Source organism: Prionailurus viverrinus, chromosome B1, assembly GCF_022837055.1.
Source record: "Prionailurus viverrinus isolate Anna chromosome B1, UM_Priviv_1.0, whole genome shotgun sequence".
Classification (NCBI taxonomy): Eukaryota; Metazoa; Chordata; class Mammalia; order Carnivora; family Felidae; genus Prionailurus; species Prionailurus viverrinus.
In genome coordinates, this window is record NC_062564.1 from 25,920,275 (window position 1) to 25,939,186 (window position 18,912).

General features: G+C 49.4%; 1 protein-coding gene across 4 annotated transcripts in view; it reads right to left on the bottom strand.

Moving 5' to 3' along the window:
* Window positions 1-4,010: 4,010 nt before the first annotated feature.
* PRAG1 (PEAK1 related, kinase-activating pseudokinase 1) overlaps window positions 4,011-18,912 on the bottom strand; it is a 51,497-nt gene continuing 36,595 nt past the window's right edge. For all 4 annotated transcript variants that reach the window (XM_047856418.1, XM_047856420.1, XM_047856419.1 and 1 more), the window contains 2 exons: window positions 12,494-13,245; window positions 4,011-5,322 (listed from right to left, as the gene is read on the bottom strand). In XM_047856418.1, the coding sequence (XP_047712374.1) occupies window positions 4,177-5,322; window positions 12,494-13,245 (1,898 nt within the window). In that variant the 3' untranslated portion in view covers window positions 4,011-4,176. The remainder of the gene's footprint in view (window positions 5,323-12,493; window positions 13,246-18,912) is intronic.

Consider the following 18,912-nt stretch of genomic DNA (forward strand, 5'->3'; position numbering starts at 1 on the left):
GTCAGAAGTCTGAAGAATAACCTTTAGGAAGTCCCTAATACAGAACACAAACTTTTCATGGTCTGAGCACATCCAGTGTTCAGGACCGTGGTTTTTATTGTTTCTGTTGTTGTTTCTTTGTTTTTGAAATAGCTGTACTCACTTCTGGTAAAAGATCTATAAAGATTCGAACCCAGCATTTATAACATAGGATAAAAGTGTATGTTCAAATTCTCACTGGTATAGTTCAATACTAAGCTAGCTTGTTGGCATGCAGAAGACTCCTAAGTAAACTTGACTTTGCTTCCCCCATTCCAGGAATGGATGTAGTCAAGCCCTAGGAGGAAAGATGTGGATCGGAGAAGACTGAGTATCCAGGGCTCAATAAGGTTATAATTCATCATGGAAATTCTGGTTCAGTCCCAATACTTTCCAAATAAATGATACCATTTCTGGGCTAATTTAGACTCCTTTCTTGGAGCCCTACAACCCCTCTGGCTACCTTCTAACTAACCTCCCAGAGCATAAGTCCTCCCAGGACATCTTTAAGTCTGGAGAAGGTCTCCTTGGCTGTCCCTTAACTCTGCATTAATTAGCATCGGAAAAGAGAAGCATATTTTGTTAAGATATTCACCCCATGGAATTTGCCCCAGACATTTTATACTTGTCTTCTATTTTTAGCAATGACATCAGTTGGGCTACATTTTGGTTTCTAATGAATCATTCCATTCACACCACCCTCTATTAAATGCCAAGCAGATTTTATGTTACAAATCTCCTACTTTTAATGAGATTAATAAGCTTATCCTTAGATCTTCAAAGATTTATAGCTATTCAGCAAAGTGGGAAAGGCCTGCCTCATTTATTGGCTGTATATATTTAAAGAATGGATTTCAGAGAAGTCATTAAAGTGACATGTGTCTTCCCTCTTCAGAATCTTTATAATTGTTTGTGTGCATGTGCACATCACAAAAGAGCTTTCTCCAGCCCCAAGCTCTTGAAAACCAGGAAGTGTTACAGAGTGGTAACCACAGCTCCCCAGGGCCCCGTCTTTTGAGATCTGAGCCATGTGTTATGATAAATAAATAATCCCCTAAAGTATGTTATCTTGCTTCTGGCAAGGATATGACAATTTAGATGTACGGTTCCATAACGCCTACAGGAAAGAGTTTAGAAGAAAAGATTCCACGTCTTGGGATGAAAAAGGGAAAGGTCCCATTAATAACCAAGATTACCAATGCAAAAAGTATACGGGGGCGACCTGACTCAGAGCTGGAGAGAAAAAAGATCTGGAGATGTAAATACCAGTAATTGGGTCTAAAGCAAAGCAAAAAGATGAATCCACAGATGCCAGGAGTATTGAATAAACAAATGTTAGGAGCCTGGCATCTCACAAAAGCCCCAGTTTGTTTCTGAACCTCAGTCCAAACTATTGTTTCTGGACTTCGTCTTTTTAGTGCTTGAGCTTTCTGTGAGATAAAGCTGTGCATTGCAGGTGTATTTTGAGGAACAAACAAACAACTAGTTATATTGAGCCCTTGAATTTAGAGAGGCTAAAGCTGTTTGCCCAACCTACTATATGTACTCATGGGCATTTATGGAATGGTATGTAGTCACTTACCATTGACGGAAAAGGCCAACAACCCATCGAGATGAATGGGTAGCAAATACCCTGTAAAACCACCCTGACGAAAATAGGCTTGAATGTTACCAATTGGATTTCACCCATGGTGAATGTAAGAAACTGCCCTGTCTAGGAAAATGTCTTAAAAAAAAACCCAAAACCAATAACACCACTATTGGGGCCATTATCCAATATTTTTAAACAAGGAAATCCTTGACAAATTCCCTTCAGAACCATGCACTAGGAAAAGGCTTGTTCCTCATGATGAACTGAGCCATCCCCTAAGATTACACACAAAGAATTCTGCAACCCACTGTTTTCTACTTTTTCTAGGTTGCTGGACCGCTGAGAAGGAAGTTTCATGTTTATCATTCCTCTCCATTGGAATTTACTGCTGTAATTTCTTCTCACCTTTACTTTGGGGTTCATTTTGGTTTTAAAACCTTTTCTACAATCTCAATTTTTTTTTCCTGAAAGTGGGTGGCATATACAAAAGGTGTCACTAATACAAAGATTTAAAATGTGCCTCCAGAGACGTGTTTCCAAGTGGCACTGCATTCCCTTGGCAGAATGTCTGCTTCCTCCCTCCTCATTGCTTATTTACTTAAGTGAGAAAGAAAGCAAAAGACAGCAAATGGAGGGCGGAGGGTGTGCCTGGAAAATTCCCAGGAATAAACAACTGACAAGCTGTCACCCCCCAAAACAGATAGGTCCTAGGGAAGACAATGATTTCCATGTTCAAAGACTCTTTCTTGCACAAAGTTGGAAGCTGGTTTATTCTGTCCCTTCCTCAGTGCTCAAGTCACAGTTAACACGACAAACGCACTGCTCAGGCACTGTCTTCACAGCTGACGCATGGAGACGGGGATGTGTTCACCTGTAGTCCAAAAGCAGTGAAATTAATATGCAGAAGGGGACCTGAGAGATTTCCCCGTCCTGGTCACGAAGCACATTCCCAGATTTCTAGAACATCCATGAAGATCTCTGCGTTTGTTTTACGACTGTCCAGAACTATTAACAAGGTTATAGAAGTTAGGTCACAAGTTGGGAGATCACGCTTTAGGTAGAAATACAAGGGTCTTGGGGGCTGTCTCCTTTCGCATGAGTAATTAGTAACATTTGGTGTGTCTAGTTTGAGGAGGAAAGGTCTGGTTGAAAGGTATGGTGACAAATATCGACTGCAGTGGGTACCAGGTGACAGCAAACATGTTAAATGAATGAGTTTTACAAACAGAAACTGGAAGGAGCTTAGGACGGCAGGGAGATTGACGGTCTGGGAGCAGGAACACCCCTGTTTCCTCCTGCCGCTGCTGATCCCTAGCACAGTGGAGGCAGGTGACAGCAGGCCACCGGCCGCCACCTCCACCCTTCCCCATTCCCTGCCCCAGGAGGCTGAACCCATTAACTGTATCACCCAATCCCCACCCCCCCCCCCCCATGGGCTCGGCCTGGGGATGGCAGGTGGGAAATGGAAGGTGGATGGTTAGTTCGCGTACCTCAGCTCCTGCTTTGCCTCATCGTCCCTCCTGTTTTCTCTTGACCCTTTCCACCCCTAAGTGGAACCCTTACAGTTTCTTCGTCTGAACCATCTGGGGTGGATTCCATTTTAGCCAGGCCTCTGACGGATACAAATGGCAGCCAGCTTTAGCCACCTGGAAATGGATTTGGAGTGGTGGGGTTGAATTCTGAACCTCTGCTGGCCTCGGAGTTGAGTCTGGATTCTAAGACACTGCTGCGTGGGGAGGTTAAGTGATGCCCACAGGCCCCGGGGCCTAGTGGCCCGCTGCTCTAGCTCACCAGCAGTGTGAGGTCAAGGACACCTCAAGTGGTCTTGGAGCTACTGCTCAGAGGCTTATATTCAATTTAACCACCAAACATATTAACACATGTGAACACTTGGGGATAAAAGAGCTCAACCCCCATTTTTTTTTTAAATGAAGGTCTGTTGGGGCACCTGGGTGGCTAGGTCCGCAAAGCCTCGACTCTTGGTTTCCCTTCAGGTCATGGTCTCACAGTTCCTGAATTCAAGCCCCACATCTGCTCTGTGTTCACAGAGTGGAGCCTGCTTGAGATTCTCTCTCTCTCTCTCTCTCTCTCTCTCTCTCTCTCTCTCTCTTTCTCCCTCTCTGCCCCTCCCCCGCTCATGCTTTCTCTTTCAAAATAAACTTTAAAACCAAAAAATATTGAGTGAAGGTCTGCTGGATTTTTTTTTAACAGCCATTTGACAAAGGGGTAAAGTGATCCCATGGTGACGTAGTGAAGTCGGAGTCCAGACTTCACTGCATCCGCAGAAGTGTCCCCAGGCCGGGGCGCGGGGCCAGGAGTGTACTGACTGCAGGAAGAAACCTGTAGGACTTGAGGACGGGGGGCGGGGGGACGGCGTGGGCAATGACAGCCGCAGTCTTTCTTATTTAGATATTTTATATATATATTACATCCAAGTATGACAGTCGTTTGTACCATTTCCCAGGGGAGACAGATGTTCCCAAGGCCAGGCAGGGTGCAAGGGGGGGGGGGCGAGGAGGCGCGGGCAGGGGAGCGGGCGGCTGAAGGGCGGGGCTGGGGGGCCGCGCTCACAGAAGCTGCAGGAGCTTCAGGGACTGGAGGAGCGCCCCCGGCTCGGCCGCCGCCAGATACTGGCAGCACAGCCAGTCCTCCAGCTCCACCCCGCGCCTGCGGTCCGCAGCCCGCTCGGCAAACTTCATCATCATCAGGGCGCGCTTCATGTCGATCCAGTTGTGCAGCGTGCCGCACAGCACCTCCTCCGACGTGCCCGGCTGCTCCACCAGCTCCCGCCGCGGCCCCCACAGCAGGCACTGCAGCACCCGCTTGGCCTCGCCGATGCGGATGCGCTTGATGGGGTCGGCCTCCAGCAGCAGGTGCGCGAGCTGCTGCAGGCCGGGCGAGTAGAGGGACAGCGCGGGCAGCGGGGGCAGGTCCTCCTGCCGGTAGTCCTGTTCCCGCAGCCGCGCCCGCACCTCGAACGGGTTGGGCTGGTGGAGCAGCTCATAAATGAGGATGCCCGTCTGGAACTCATCGAACTTGCGGTACTGCGAGGCAGACACGATCTCGGGGGCCAGCCGGGCCTGGCTCTTCTTCTGCTGCAGGTTGGTGGTGCCGCCTGGCTTCTGCTTGGCCTTCAGGAAGTTGCTGATGATGAGCCGCGGCAGGTACTTCTCACTGGGCACCACCTGGCAGGCGGGGGCGGGGGCGGGGGCGGGGGCGGCGGCGGCCTCGAGAGAGACAGAGGGGCACGCTGCGGGAGCCCCAGCCGGGGAAGGGGATGGGGCGGCGGGAGAGGCGCCGGGGGAGGCCTGGGGGGAGCAGTGCACCAGCAGCAGGTTCTCCAGGCACAGGTCCCGGTGGATGATCCCGTGCTCCTTCAGATGCTCCAGCCCGTTGCAAAGCTGCAGGAGCAGGAAGCACACGCGCCGCTCGTAAACCTCAGGCTCAGACTGATGGCTGGAGGCGGAGTCCCGCACAAAGTCAGAGGCCGTCTGGTGGGGCACCTCGGGGGTGATGACCACCACGCAGTCCTGCTCCTGGGCAGGCGGGTGTGACGGGGGTGCAGGCAGAGGGTCCTTGGGTGCGTCAGGAGAGGTGAGCATGCTGGAGGGCACCGAGGCAACAAAGTGGCCGCAGTCCTGCTGGATGTTGAAGTGCACGGGCACAGAAGGGCTGCAGTAAGGGGCTGCTTTGGGCTCAGGGGTCTTGCAGATCTGCGGGCGAAAGGCAAAGTCAGGTCAACGGTGGAATCCATCATCCTCAACAAACGGTGTTGGGACATTTCGGATAGCCGCTTGCAAAAAGGAGAAGTAAACCCTTACACCAGACACACAAATTGCCTCAACGTGGATCACACTTAGGTGTAAGAGCCCCATATATACGTTTTAGAAGAAAACCCAGGGCAGACTGTTTGAGACTTTGGGCTGGGGAAAGAGTTCCCAGATGCCACACCAAAAGCATGGTCCATAAGGGAAAAAAAAGTTGGTAATTATCAAAATTCCTAAGATACCATTAAGAAAAGGAAAAGACAAGTCATAGGCTGGAGGAAATATGTACAAAACACCTATCTGATGAATAATTTTTAAGTAAAATTTAACAAAAAACTCTTACAACGCAGTAAGAGAATGATAAACTACCCAATCAAAAGTGGACAAACTCTATTAAGAGGAATTTTACCAAAGAAATACGTAAATGGCCACAAGCACAGTAGTCACTGGGGAGGGGTGCCTGGGTGGCTCATTCGGCTGAGCGTCCGACTTCGGCTCTGGTCATGATCCATCAGTTTGTGAGTTCGAGCCCCGAGTCGGGCTCGCTGCTCTCAGCACAGAGCCTGCCTCAGATCCTCTGTACCCCCCCACCCTCTGCCCCTCCCCTGCTTGTGCTTTCTCTCTCTCAAAACTAAATTTTTTTTTTTTTTAAAGTAGTCACTGGGGAGATGCAAATCAAAGCCACAGTGAGGTATCACTTGACGCCCACTCAAATGTCTATAACAAGAATGACAGACAGTAACAAGTGTCCATGAGGATGCAGAGAAATGGGAGCCCTCCTACATTGTTGGTGGCGTATAAAATGGTGCCATCACTTTGGAACACAGTTTGGCAATTTCTTTAAGAGTTAAACATAACATGACGACATGATACAGCAGGAGTGGGGCTCCCGCAGGACAACGTGGCACCCTATCAGTAGGAACACATCTGTCTGCCCCTAGTGTGTGCTAGAGAAATTCTCAGGAAACCAGACAAGCGTTTACACAGGCAGTCAACCTTAATCCGCATTCCTTGCGCCCTACAGCGGCCACCTGACCGCGTACGTGTTTGGCCGCTGGGGCGCTTTGCTCCCTTCTTGGGGAATCTCAGGGACAGAAGCAGGTCCTTCTAGGCTGTGGCCAAACTCCCTGAGACTGCCCTAGTTTCCAGATCCAGGTAAAGGTGCAATGTTGGTTGCTGGCACGGCTTGGCGAGCCAGCCGTTTTATTGGAGCTGCTACATGGAAGCCACGCACCTCCTTCCGAGGATGAGTCAGAGAGAAAACAGAGGGCTCTCCAGGGCGAGGGATGCCAACCCACGGCACCCTCTGAACACCCTATTATTGTAGGAATAAACAAGCAGGTGAGTTGGAGCTCCTCTGGGGAATCCCCACGACCATCGCTCTCCGGCCTCTTCAACATCTTGTATTAAGACAGCACCAGCCACCGAGGATCTTTAGCCATGGTAATCCTCTATTGGCTGCCACGCAGCTGCTCAAGCCAGACGTAATGGCCCTCTGTCAGGCCTCATTTTCCCCGTAATTACAAGGAAAGGGACAGAAGATGGGCTGTGGTCTCCCCTCTCAAAAGGATACAGTGCATCCTCAGCCATGCGGTATAGGAAGGTGAGGATCGGTGTAGTAATCCTGCAAAGAAAGGCACCTCGCATCTGCCTAGAACATATCATCCCTCGAGCAATCCAAAATAACCCTTCAGGCTGCCGCGGTGCCACACGCGAGTGAGTACAGCAGCGTTTACAAAGCGCCACATTGCTAACAGGTGACGTTTTCAGGGGTTCTGCTGCAAGCATCTTTTCACAGGCATTTATTTAGATTGCAGCTATACAAACCTTCTTCTCAGCCTGAAACCTGAAATAAGAGAGTCCAGCCTCTGAGGAAACTTTTAAAATGATAATTAGGGGGTGAAGGGAGGCAACACATTAGTAATCTCTCCATTACAGAGGTAAAACAGAAGTAAAATGTAAGTGCATTTTCCCCCAGACATTGCTTCCTAATATACTAACAAAAATGATTCTGGAACACGCATCTAAAGGGCATTGTTGTGGACTCCCCACTGTAGCCCACCCAACTGTATTTGGTTTTTACACGGCAGTCTTCTGAAACACTATTAAACGAAGGGGAATGTGTAGCCTTCAAAATGTAGTCTCGCATATAGATGCCAGCCACTGTTTATGACACTGTCTGCTGTGCCCTCTGTGGCTATGTGGGCCACGCATTGCTGAGGTCGGGGTCACTCCCTTCCCCGTGAGAGCTTCTCCACCACAACACACACCTACCAAACTCTTGCACGTGAGGCACTGCCTACTAAGCATTTTTCACACAGTGTCTCATTAAATCTCAGACAACCCGATGAGACAGGATGAGGTAGACGCTGCTACAGAAGAGGAAACAGAGGCTTCGAGGGGTTAAATTATTTGCCCAAGATTGTACAAGGGAGAAATCTCCAGGAGTCAAAAGTATGGGCGTGGAAGTGAAAAAGACCCTGGCTTAAATACGAACTCGAACTCGGCAAACCCTGGCAAGTTACAATCGATTCTTGTTATTTTGCAGTAGTTCTGTTAAGTAGCCACAAACACGGAATGAGCAAATACTGAACCACTGCTCCTAGGGGAAATATAGGGCGAAGTTCTTGCAAGCGTCTGTTGGTAACATTTTTTACCAACTGGCCAACACATAACCTTGCTTTGTGTGTGTTTCTATTTAAAGACGCCTTATTAGTAGATACTGTGGATTCATGAACACAGAACTCCCGCAGATGGCACTGGAACTCACGCCTAAACGAAGCTCACCTAACACTCCCCCAAAGGCACATGACAGCCTTCTTGTGCTCATGACCACTAGGCAGGACTTCAGCGCTCAGCTCGGTCAATCCCAACAGTGAAATCATCAACACAAGGCACAAAAATGTGAAGAACGAGACAACGAAGAGACCACAAAAAGGACACCTGTTGACAGGGGAGAACCGAAACAAGAAGCCAGAGCCTTGCCTTGTTCTGCCTTGGCTGGGAATTCACATGTCTGGTGACCCAAGTCTCCCCCTACTCTGTGCATTTCCAGGGACCACAAAAGGGCCACAAATTATGATTTGGGGTTACAAACGAATGTTAACAAGTGAATTCAAAAATACGGAATCCACAAATAGCGAGGATCCACCTTATTTATCTCAGTCTATTTTCTCCTCTGCAGTCCGGGCAGCGATAGGTCCTTTCTCCCAGGGCCACTGTGAACAGCCAGGGACACAACTCAGGTGTGGCTCTCAACACAGTGACTAGCCCACAGTGAGCTGGAGAAGGTTGCTATGGTGACCGCTCTGCTGGTCTGGCTGTAGCCATGTGGTGAGGCAATCCAGAGCTGGCTTGCCAGTTACTGTACAAACCTGGGGGCTGCAGCTGTCCAGGGCTGGGAAGGGTTTCCGAGGATTCCTTTTCTCAAGGGTGTCAAAGGCCTAGGCCCAGCAAATACCACTGACAGTTTGCACAGAGATGTAAATGAAGGAGCAGAATAAATGGGGACAGGGCTGGATGCATTTTAAAATCGGCGAGCTAGTCCTCTGTCAGGACCCCCCTGCCCCCGATCTGAGAGTCAGTATAGTGCAAAGGTGGGGGTGCCCCCTGCGGTCGTTTCACAGTGTGGGATGGTGGGTGCGGGTAGAGGAAGGGGGGAGGACAGGGAGGCTCCTCCACCCTCACCCCCTCCATTTCATTTTCAGGGAGTCTGAGCTTGGGATCTGGTGCAAGACCACACAAACCTTTGGTTCAGCTCAAATTTCAAACGTTTTGCTGAGCCAAGTCTCACTTTCAACTTTGGAGCCACAGCCTCGTTCGTGGTTAAAAATCTGGGCTAAGTCACGTTCTTTAAATAAAGAAGGCCCAGCTGGCTTAACACAAGTCCCTAATTACCGAACTGGATCCTAGTTGACCGAGGAATAAAGCAGCTTCTAAAACTCACACACAGCTGATGATTTTTCCCCCCCACCACATAGTCACGGAGCAGGGCTACAAGAGCTGGCTTTAATCTCCTGGCTGCTGCAGGGCGCTGAGCCCATAAACGGAAGGCCTGGCATTTAGTGCGAGCAGGTGCGAGCCTGCTTTTGTTAATGGGGACTCGCGAGCAAGGCTCGAGCTTACCAGGCACAGATGACATGAGCTCAGCGCCGGAGCGGTGGCGTGGGCGGGGAGACCGCTCCGTCCCTCGGATTCCAGATGACTGTATTCCGTCTAGACTGCAGCGCTAATGAAGTACAACAGCTGCACGTGGGAAACGATGTTCCGAGAGCCCCCGCCCCACAATTACCGGGGCCAGGCACACTTGCGAATCGGTATTGTTGTTCCCCAGATTCTGAACACTGGATGCTCTTCTCCAGATTTCCTTTTCATATGTTACAGAGATGGTCCTTGGGCTGCCATGTCTCCGGCAGAGTCAAATAGGACACCTGGGACTCTCTTCCTTAGAGGACTGGGGCCTCGTGTCCCCACTTCCTCATAGCTTACATTTCTAATGAAATGAGGAACAATGCTTGTTTTTAACCTCCGCCAGGAAAGCCAGATTTTCTGCATTGTTCTTCAGAGAATGTGGCTAATTCTTCATTGTTCCAGGAGGTCCTAGATCCAAGCTGCACATGACAATCACTTAAAAATATAAAAACCACAGGCGCCTGGGTGGCTCAGTCAGTTAGGTATCCACTCTTGGTTTGGGCTCAGGTCATGGTCTCACGGTTTGAGAGTTCGAGCCCCGCATTGGGCTCTGTGCTGACAGCAGAGAACTCTCTCTCCCTCTGCCCCTCCCCTGCTCTCTGTCTCTCGTGTGTGCTCTGTCACTCTCTCTCTCTCTCTCAAAATAAATAAATAAACTAAAAAATATATGTGAAAACCAGAACCCTTTACCCCAAGGTTCTGATCAGTGGCCACCTAGCTCCTTAGTTCCCAGAGCAGGATGACATCACTTTCCACCCCAAGGCAGAAGGGAGCAAGCTGCTTCCACGAGGTCCTTCCTTCCTCAAAATGGAGAGGCACTGAATGAACCCAGTTCCAGCCCCAGGAGCCAGGTGACAGTAGCTGATGCCCTTGACCTCAGGGAGGGCAAGGGAAGGCTGGCTCACTGATTACCTCCTCAGGTTCCCTGGGGCTAGCAAAAGCAAAGAACCTCCTGTAAGACACCTCCAGCCCTCAGGCTTCAAGGAGCTCACATTTCCATTCCTTTCATTGTTTGGGTCCACACCCTGGATCTGGGCCAACAAAGAGGACCAGAAAGCCTGGCTTCTCAAGTTCAGCTCACTGGAGAGTGCACTCACTTTCCCTCTACTGGATGGATACAGCACCATCCGAACAGGAAGGGGAACACTGGGATTGTTTCTTTTTTGTTTTTCACTGTGCTTGGGGAGTGGCAGAGCAGGATCACTTACTAAGATGGGTTTTGATAGAGACAGTGAAGTTCAAGAAATCGACAGACTCTCAGTTCAGCATGTTTGTATTTTCTTCCATCTGGTGCTTGCCATCTTAGCCACAACCCCCCCTAGTCTTTTGGGACCTTGATTCTGGATAATTGATTGTATTCGTATAGCCGTACTGGCCTTTTCACCCCCAGTTTTTTCATCGTAAGGCAGCAAATACTTATATATGGCCCCCTGAACCTATAAATCAGGGGTTACTAATCTATTTTTTTTCCAACGTTTATTTATTTATTTTGGGACAGAGAGAGACAGAACATGAACGGGGGAGGGGCAGAGAGAGAGGGAGACACAGAATCAGAAACAGGCTCCAGGCTCCGAGCCATCAGCCCAGAGCCTGATGCGGGGCTCGAACTCACGGACCGCGAGATCGTGACCTGGCTGAAGTCGGACGCTTAACCGACTGCGCCACCCAGGTGCCCCAACTAATCTATTTTTTATGGTGCTATCACCAAGTTGTTAAAAGAAAAATCTCAAAGTACAAAATTCATTGAAATTTTCCTTGGTTAATAGTCATAATATTAAAAACTTTTTTAAAACTTTTTATTTATTTTTGAGAGACAGAGAGACAGAGTGCGAGTGGGGGAGGGGCAGAGAGAGAGAGAGGGAGACACAGAACCCGAAGCAGGCTCCAGGCTCTGAGCCGTCAGCGCAGAGCCCGATATGGGGCCCGAACTCACAAACCATGAGATCATGACCTGAGCTGAAGTCGGATGCTTAACCGACTGAGTCACCCAGGCGTCCCGAATTATCATATTTTTAAAAACTCCACTGGTAAGCAGGAAACCACCCTGCCTCCCCAGGCCATTTCATGTTAGATCAGTATTTGCATTTTTTTCTGACTGGAAATAAAAGATCTTGGGACAGGTGATGGCACAAAAAAAAAAAAAAAAAAAGAGCTCATTGTTCCCCTCCTCACTACCCGAAAAAGCTTGCATTTATAGAAGAGCTACAGGACCGCCAGGTATTCAGGGGACACCAAAAGATGAGAAAAAAGGCCACATGGAAGGAACGGAATGTGGGTGCAGACGGCTCGACCAGCTTGCAGGGAGCTGCACCTTGAGAGAGCGGTGGGGGATGGTGGCAATGGCCCTGAGCTGGTGGCAAAAATTAAAGAGCTGTGTTACTTGAACTAGTCACTTCACTTCTCTGAACTCCATTTCCCTTAAGGGACAGGATGGTAGGAGAGGTGTAGCAGGCAAGCCAAAGCAGCATTCTGATCCATCGCAGCCACCCGCCACCGCCAGCTGTGGGCAGCTAAATCATTTTGCGCCTCAGATTCCCCATCTGTAAAACCTATCTGCCCTGTGAGGATGTGAGGTCATGTAGTTAATGCACCCGAGAGTCCTGTTGCATACTGAATGCTTCATCGATGTAGTTACTCTGTGTTCAAGATCACGCCTAGGTCCACCTCCCTCTCCAGCTATCTAGCATTTGAAGAACAGTATCTTCATTGTCCATCCCTCTGACTGGATCATACCATAAGGAACCTTATGTCCCGGGTCAGGCTGAGGGTGAAATCGGTGAGCACGGGTGCTCACAGTAAACGCAGGCATCAAGCCTGCGCCTGAAGCCCGGACAGGTGAAAGGACTTGCTCCAAAGGCTGTCCTGCCACAACCAGGACCAGCTGGTTGCACTGCAGAATAGGAGCAGGGGGTGGGGCGATACCTACTTTCACCGCGTAGGTGCTGCCAGGGTCCTCGGAGCAGGTGGCACAATAATAGATGGCGTCCCCCGAGTCACAACAGGGCCTGTTACAGGTCAGTTTGAAGAGTGACCAGTTATTCTCGTTGAAGTGCAGCTCCTTTTTCTGGCCGCCCATGAAGAGGTCCTCACACTTGGCTGCGAGGCGGACCAGGGACTGGGCATAGAGGCCCCCCAACTTGGCATAGGTGCCCTCCTTGCTGCTGATGCTGCCCAGGAGGCTGTGGAGCTGCAGCTGGGTGCTGCCGGTGGAGGCCTGGCTGGACACGCTCAGCTGGGAGGCCGAGGGGACCCCTTTGCACTGGAGGCTGGGGCTCCCGAAGCCGCTCTGGCTGCCCGCCAGCCCTGGTGCCGGCACCCAGTGGCCATTGCCTTTGAAAGTTTTCTCCAGGGGCTCAGAAGAGGAGAAGATATGATGGTGGCGGCTCCCGGGGCTCGAGGAGTAGCTGAAGTGGGACTCTTCGTGGGCACAGACGTTGGTTTCCGAGTGGCTGAGGTTCAGCTTGGGACTTGCTGTTCTTGGCTTGGGGGAGCCTTGGGTCCAGAAGAAGCCATCAGGCGAAGAGGCCGCTCGGCTCACTAACTTCTTCTGGGGGAGAGGCGGGGGCTGTAGGGGGCCGCTGGGGGACACATCCTCAGTGGAGCCCGAAGGAAATGGAACAGGAGCAAAGAGTTTCTTCCCGCTGCTGGTGGGGGAGTGCGCTGGCTCAGAGGAAGGGCCTGAAATTGAGAAACAGCAACAATCAGGCTAAGAGGCCTACGCCACTCAGTTCCAGGGCCCTGCGGTCACAGAAATTGATTTTACTTGTTATTTATTTCTAAGAGATGACATATGCACAATGAACACAATTCAAAATGCAAAAAAGGTATCCGGCGCCTTTGAAGTGAGCCTCCTACCTTAGCACCCAGTCCCCCTCATCAGAGGAAGCCACGCTGGCAATTTCCAGGGATCCTTCTGAAGATTTGCCAAACAACCCAGACAAATGCACATGCACACGTTTACACAAAGGAGATATTTTACATCAGATGTGCAGATCTATCTAATTCTTTTTAATAACAATCCCATCATATACCATCCATGTGCAAGTATCAGGATTTATTTAACCAGTCCCCTCCTGATGGACACTTAGCTTGTTTCCAATATTTTGCAAACAATGCCTGCAACAACAAACCTGAACACGTATTTTGAATGGATTTTTTAAAAGTCAGGTTTATAGAGAGTATAATTGACCCACAATAAAAACAATAAAAACACCCTGGTTGCCTTGGGGGGCTGGTATGTGATTTTATAAATGAACAAACAGATCTTAAGGGAAAGCAAGTCCTTTCTAGACGCCAGTTCCCAGAGTGGGGCATGTGAATGCTGAACCTGACGGGGGTGAGGGACGGGGATGGCCTCAGCCCCCCACCCCAAACTGCACAGAACATGGGGACATTCAGAAATGTCATAGACAGTGAGCTGAGGGCCAGTCTAGACAGGGCAATGACTGGACTTCACTCTTTGTATCAACGTATGAAATGGAGGTTTCAAACCAATGAAATAAGAGTTTGGGTAAAAATATTCAGGGAAGAAGGCATGGCCACTGGGGACAGAAAACAGCAAACTGAAATAGAACTCATTTCTTTCATTCTGAGAACTGACTGGAGGATGTCCCCACTATTTTGATAAAAGCTTCTAGGGAAATAACAGGAGCGTTAACTATCTTCACAGGTCCTAAAATGCATCCTAGTATCCCAAGGGTTAAAATGTAAGCGAACTACGGGTCTGACATTCAAGGACCTAGGTAGGCACTAATGACACCTGCCGCTCACTGAGTTCATCGAGCTATGTCATCCTAAGAGCAGGGCATGCAGTGTCCCTCTGTGCCTCTCCCCACCTCAGCAGCATGACTGGAACGCAAGAGCTACAACAAACACATAGGTCCCAGGCAAATAGCAAAAGGCCCCAAAGGAAAGCAAAGTGTTAGTTTTGTGTTGATGCACATGATCTTTCTGGCGCGGCTCCTGAATAGTTAACGATTTTCTTTGCCCACACAGAGTTGCCCTCTGCTTTCTCCAACCAAAGTGCGGACTTCCAGAATGGACCCCCAAGGAACAAACACGGGCACCAAGCCCCACAGACCAACACGGGGTCTCCTTACTTTGGGGTATCCCCTAGGGAGGAGGCTTCCTCTCGCGAGCAAGGTGACAGACCACGTCATCAGGGCTTACCTTGCCCACTGACATCCAGGCCCAGCCTCACTGACGAGAGCAGTGTCCGTGAGTGACCGCAGGGGCCTCCTGTCTAGTACACGGCAAGGCGGTCGGGCCCCACACCGACACCTCCCTCCCCTGGCTCCGCTATCGCTCTCATGGGACCCGGGAGAAAGCACAATGCTGCTCACGCTCCCACATCTGCAGGAGGCAAACTCTTGCTTCCCAGTGGTTTTCCAAGATCGCAGTTAAGTTTTCCCTCCCACCTCACCCCTGCATTGCTAATGACGGGCGGGTCGCCTGCCAGCAAGGTTGAATGAGGGATTTATACCCTTCCAGGCCAGACTGATTATAAACCAAGCAGCAGCGGCACAGTCGGGCCAGGCAACTTTACACACCCGTGTATTTTCCCCTCACGGTCTGAAAGGGGACTGGCGAGAGCCAGCCAGCCGGAGGACGGGAGACCCTGATCGCAGCAGGTTCTGGATCCCTGGGGTCTATGGGTTCCCCCCCACTCTCCCCAAGAGGCTTTTCTGCTCCCAAGGGTGCAGTCAGCAGTGGGGGCGGATGAAGGCTAGGGCTGCACAGTCATTTCGTCTCCATCCTCCCTTTAGCAGAGGCTGAGAGAACGGGGAGCACCGATGACCAGCTGCTGGACTGCAAAACGGAGGAATAAGACCCCTTGTATACGGGGCTCTCAAAGGACACTAAGCCTCAGCCACCAAGTACCCAGGGGATGAGCAAGAGGGTGACTGAGTGGAAACAGGTCCATTTCCCGACTTTTCTGCATTTTGGACGGCAGAAGTCTGCGACCATCAATCTGATTCTCCATTTGTTATCAACAGGCAGAAGATGGAAGACGAGGGGAGGCAGGGGAGTGTGATCAGAGCCTCTGGTCAATGCTCCTTCTATTTCGAACTTTATTTATTTATTGCATGAGAGAGAGAGAAAGAGAGAGAGAGAGAGAGAGAGAGAGAGAGAGAGAACACGCAGGGGAGGGGCAGAGAGAGAGAGAAGGCTCCTGTCAGCACAGAGCCCGATGCAGGGCTTGAACTCATAAAACGTGAGATCATGAGCTGAGCCAAACAAGAGTTGGACGCTCAGCTGACTGACCACCCAGGCACCATTCTGGTCAATGCTTTAATCAGTGCCTCCAGTGACCGGGACAGCCTGCCGACAGTGAGGACTCCTTCCAGTCCCCAGTCCCCGGGTAGTTTCTGACAAATCAGTTTTTTGGCTAGTCGCCTCTTTAAGCCTTGCGCTTACTTCCCCATTCTTATTGGTTTGCCTTCCCTGTATGGCCATGACGCCTGCAACATGTCCTTTTCTGCCTCTCCCTGTGACCTAGGGGTGGACAGCGGGATGAACCCCTAACTAGCTGTTGCCCTCACTGGGCTGAGTTTCCTCATTTAAAAATTGACCAGATCGTACCACAGTGAAGGTCCCTTCCAGCATGAATAGTCCACAATTTCAGCTACTCTCTCCATTTTCAACTTCTTCCAGCAGGCATTTTGTCTCAAAGCTGCCCCTCAAATAAAAATACCTCTAGGCAGATAGCTCTCCTGCTTCTCTCGCTCTAGCTCCCTCAGCTGCCCCTGGTTAACTTTCCAACCTATAAGGGTAGCAGGAATTTAAAAAAAAAAAAAAAAAAAAAAATCTGTAACACTTCTTATTCCCTAGATCGCCAGAGGGAATCAGGAGGTTCTGCTCTCACACCAAAAATAACTTGTGTGTGTGTTCAGGCAGTTGGAAGGAAGTGATTTTCTCCTTTATCCAATGGGTGTTCTCTTGCTTTCCTGTGGGAACTGCGTTAGTCAGCGGCTTTGATCAGATCTATAGGTAAATCTGGCAAGGAGTTCTGGGTATTAGGTGGAGTGTGGTTCCTTCTCCTTTATTTCTTAGCTGCTGTGTGTTTGGTCACCCAACAATCACTGCACAAAGCCCGTCCTAATTAGAGGACAGCAGGGCCTGAGAGGGCTCCCCCACCCCACCTGTCCCCAGCAGGAAGGGCTACAGTTACCCAAACCTCACCCAGGGAAGTGAGGCTCACCTCAAATGTGCACTTTACGCATATAATTGGGCCTTATGTATACATATTGTGATTCTGAGGTAAAAAAAAAAAAAAATGCCTAGTTCTGTAACGGGCACAGCTCCTTCCGACCTGAGGCGTCCTTTTTAACTTAGTTTCTTAAAATGTTTCTTTCAATTCGGAACCACAGCCGGTGAGGAGACCAAACTTCACTCTGATAGCCTCTGGGCACCTCAGGATCACGTAACAGCTCAGCCCGTCGCATTCTTAGGGCTACTCTGAAAGGGGTCAGCATGTGGCCCTTGTCAATGAAACTGATTTCTCCACCATGGGACAAGAGGTACCTCCTTTCTATGGGACCAGAGGGCACCCCTAAAGCCCCACTCTGCTTCTACCGTTTTCTTTACTCTTACATGGAGCACTTCCTCCGAAACATGGCTGGAGGTAACACAGCAGCTGGATTCTCACTACAGTTGACCCTTGAACGTGGGCTCAGAATGTGTAGGTCCGCTTATAGGTGGTTTTTGTGTTTTGTTTTTTTTCTGATAAATACAGTACTGTAAGGGTATTTTCTCTTCCTTATGATTTTCTTTTCTCTAGCTCACCTTGTGGTAAGAACGCAGTATATAATACACACAGAGTACAAAATCAGCTTATGTTATCAGGCTTCTGGTCAACTATTAGCAGTTACGTTTCTTTAATTTTTTTTTTAACCTTTATTTATTTTTGAGACAGAGAGAGACAGAGCACAGGTCTGACAGAGACAGGGTCAGAGAGAGGGAGACACAGAATCTGAAACAGGCGGTTCTGAGCTGTCAGCACAGAGCCGAACGCGGGGCTCAAACTCACGGACCGCGAGATCACCACCTGAGCCGAAGTCGGACACTTAACCGACTGAGCCACCCAGGCGCCCCATCAGTTACGTTTCTAATAGAAGCTACTAAAGCCGTGGATTGTTGACTGTGCGGAGGGGGCTGGTGACCCAACCCCTCTGTTTTTCCCAGGGTCAACTGTATTTGTAGCAGCCACCACACTCTGCATTTAGAAGAAGAGCCAGAAAGAAGAGGGAAAAAATATGTCTTGACACCTAAAATAGTTGCAAAATCCACAGGCAAACCACTGGTTCAGAAAAATGTGCCTAAAGAAAATGCTGAAAAACTCTGGCCAACAGCCCATATTCTCAGGACTTAGATTCAACAGCAGTGAGAAGAATTCAAATATATCCTGGTTTTATGCTGGTGTTAGATCACCCTGTTTCCAAATTCTGGCTTACAATTAAGAGTGTAAAAAAGGGTGAGAATGGAAAATACTTTTCTGGGAAGTTTGCCTCCATCGTAGTTACATCATTGGTAGGTTTTTAAATGACTTTTCGTGCTAATAGGGCCAGAGAGCTCCAAACCCCAGTTCCTAAGTTTTTCTTCCAATTGCCAATTCTGCATACAAAGCCCGGAGCCCATCATAGAGAAGAACACTTCTGTCTCTCTTCAGTGTGTGTTTCAGAGAAGAGAAAGCGTTTCTGGTGGGGAAACTACACATCGCATATGGTACACTGGGTGGGATCTTAAAAAGACCGAGGAGAAAGTATACTAGTTTGCTGCCATTATATTTAGAAAGCAGACAAGAAATCAGGATTTCAATGGTCAGGATAAACAGCCCAGGCAGAAATGCAGGCCAGAAGTTCAAATGTAGCACTGTGATGTTTTCTTTATTATAGAGTCCTCTCTTTTTTCTGGCTTTTAATAGGCACTTTCATTGTTCTCCACGGCCAAAATGAGAGGTAAGCTTATGGAGGAAGTGGGCAGTCCAGTTTTGAGCTGTGTGAATGAGGCTGTTTGGCTCCCTTAGTGCACAGCTCTGCCTTCTGACAGCAGCCGGCCAGAGCAAATGTGGCGCGGAGGGCAGATACCCCACCGAGCTCCAAATTCTTAGCTTTTGGGTCTGGCTCTTCTCCCACTGCGGGTAAGGTAAAGCAAATGGAATTTTCTTTTGTTTGAAAAACATGGAGTGTTCTATGGATCTTGTTTTTTTTTTAAATGAGGATATAGATCATTGGCTGGAAATGGCTGTACAGAGTTATCCATTGAGTCAGTCAATATTTCCTGAGCACCTACTAACTGCAAGGCATAGGGAACAAAGCAGATGGAAAAAACCTCTCCTACAGCCCG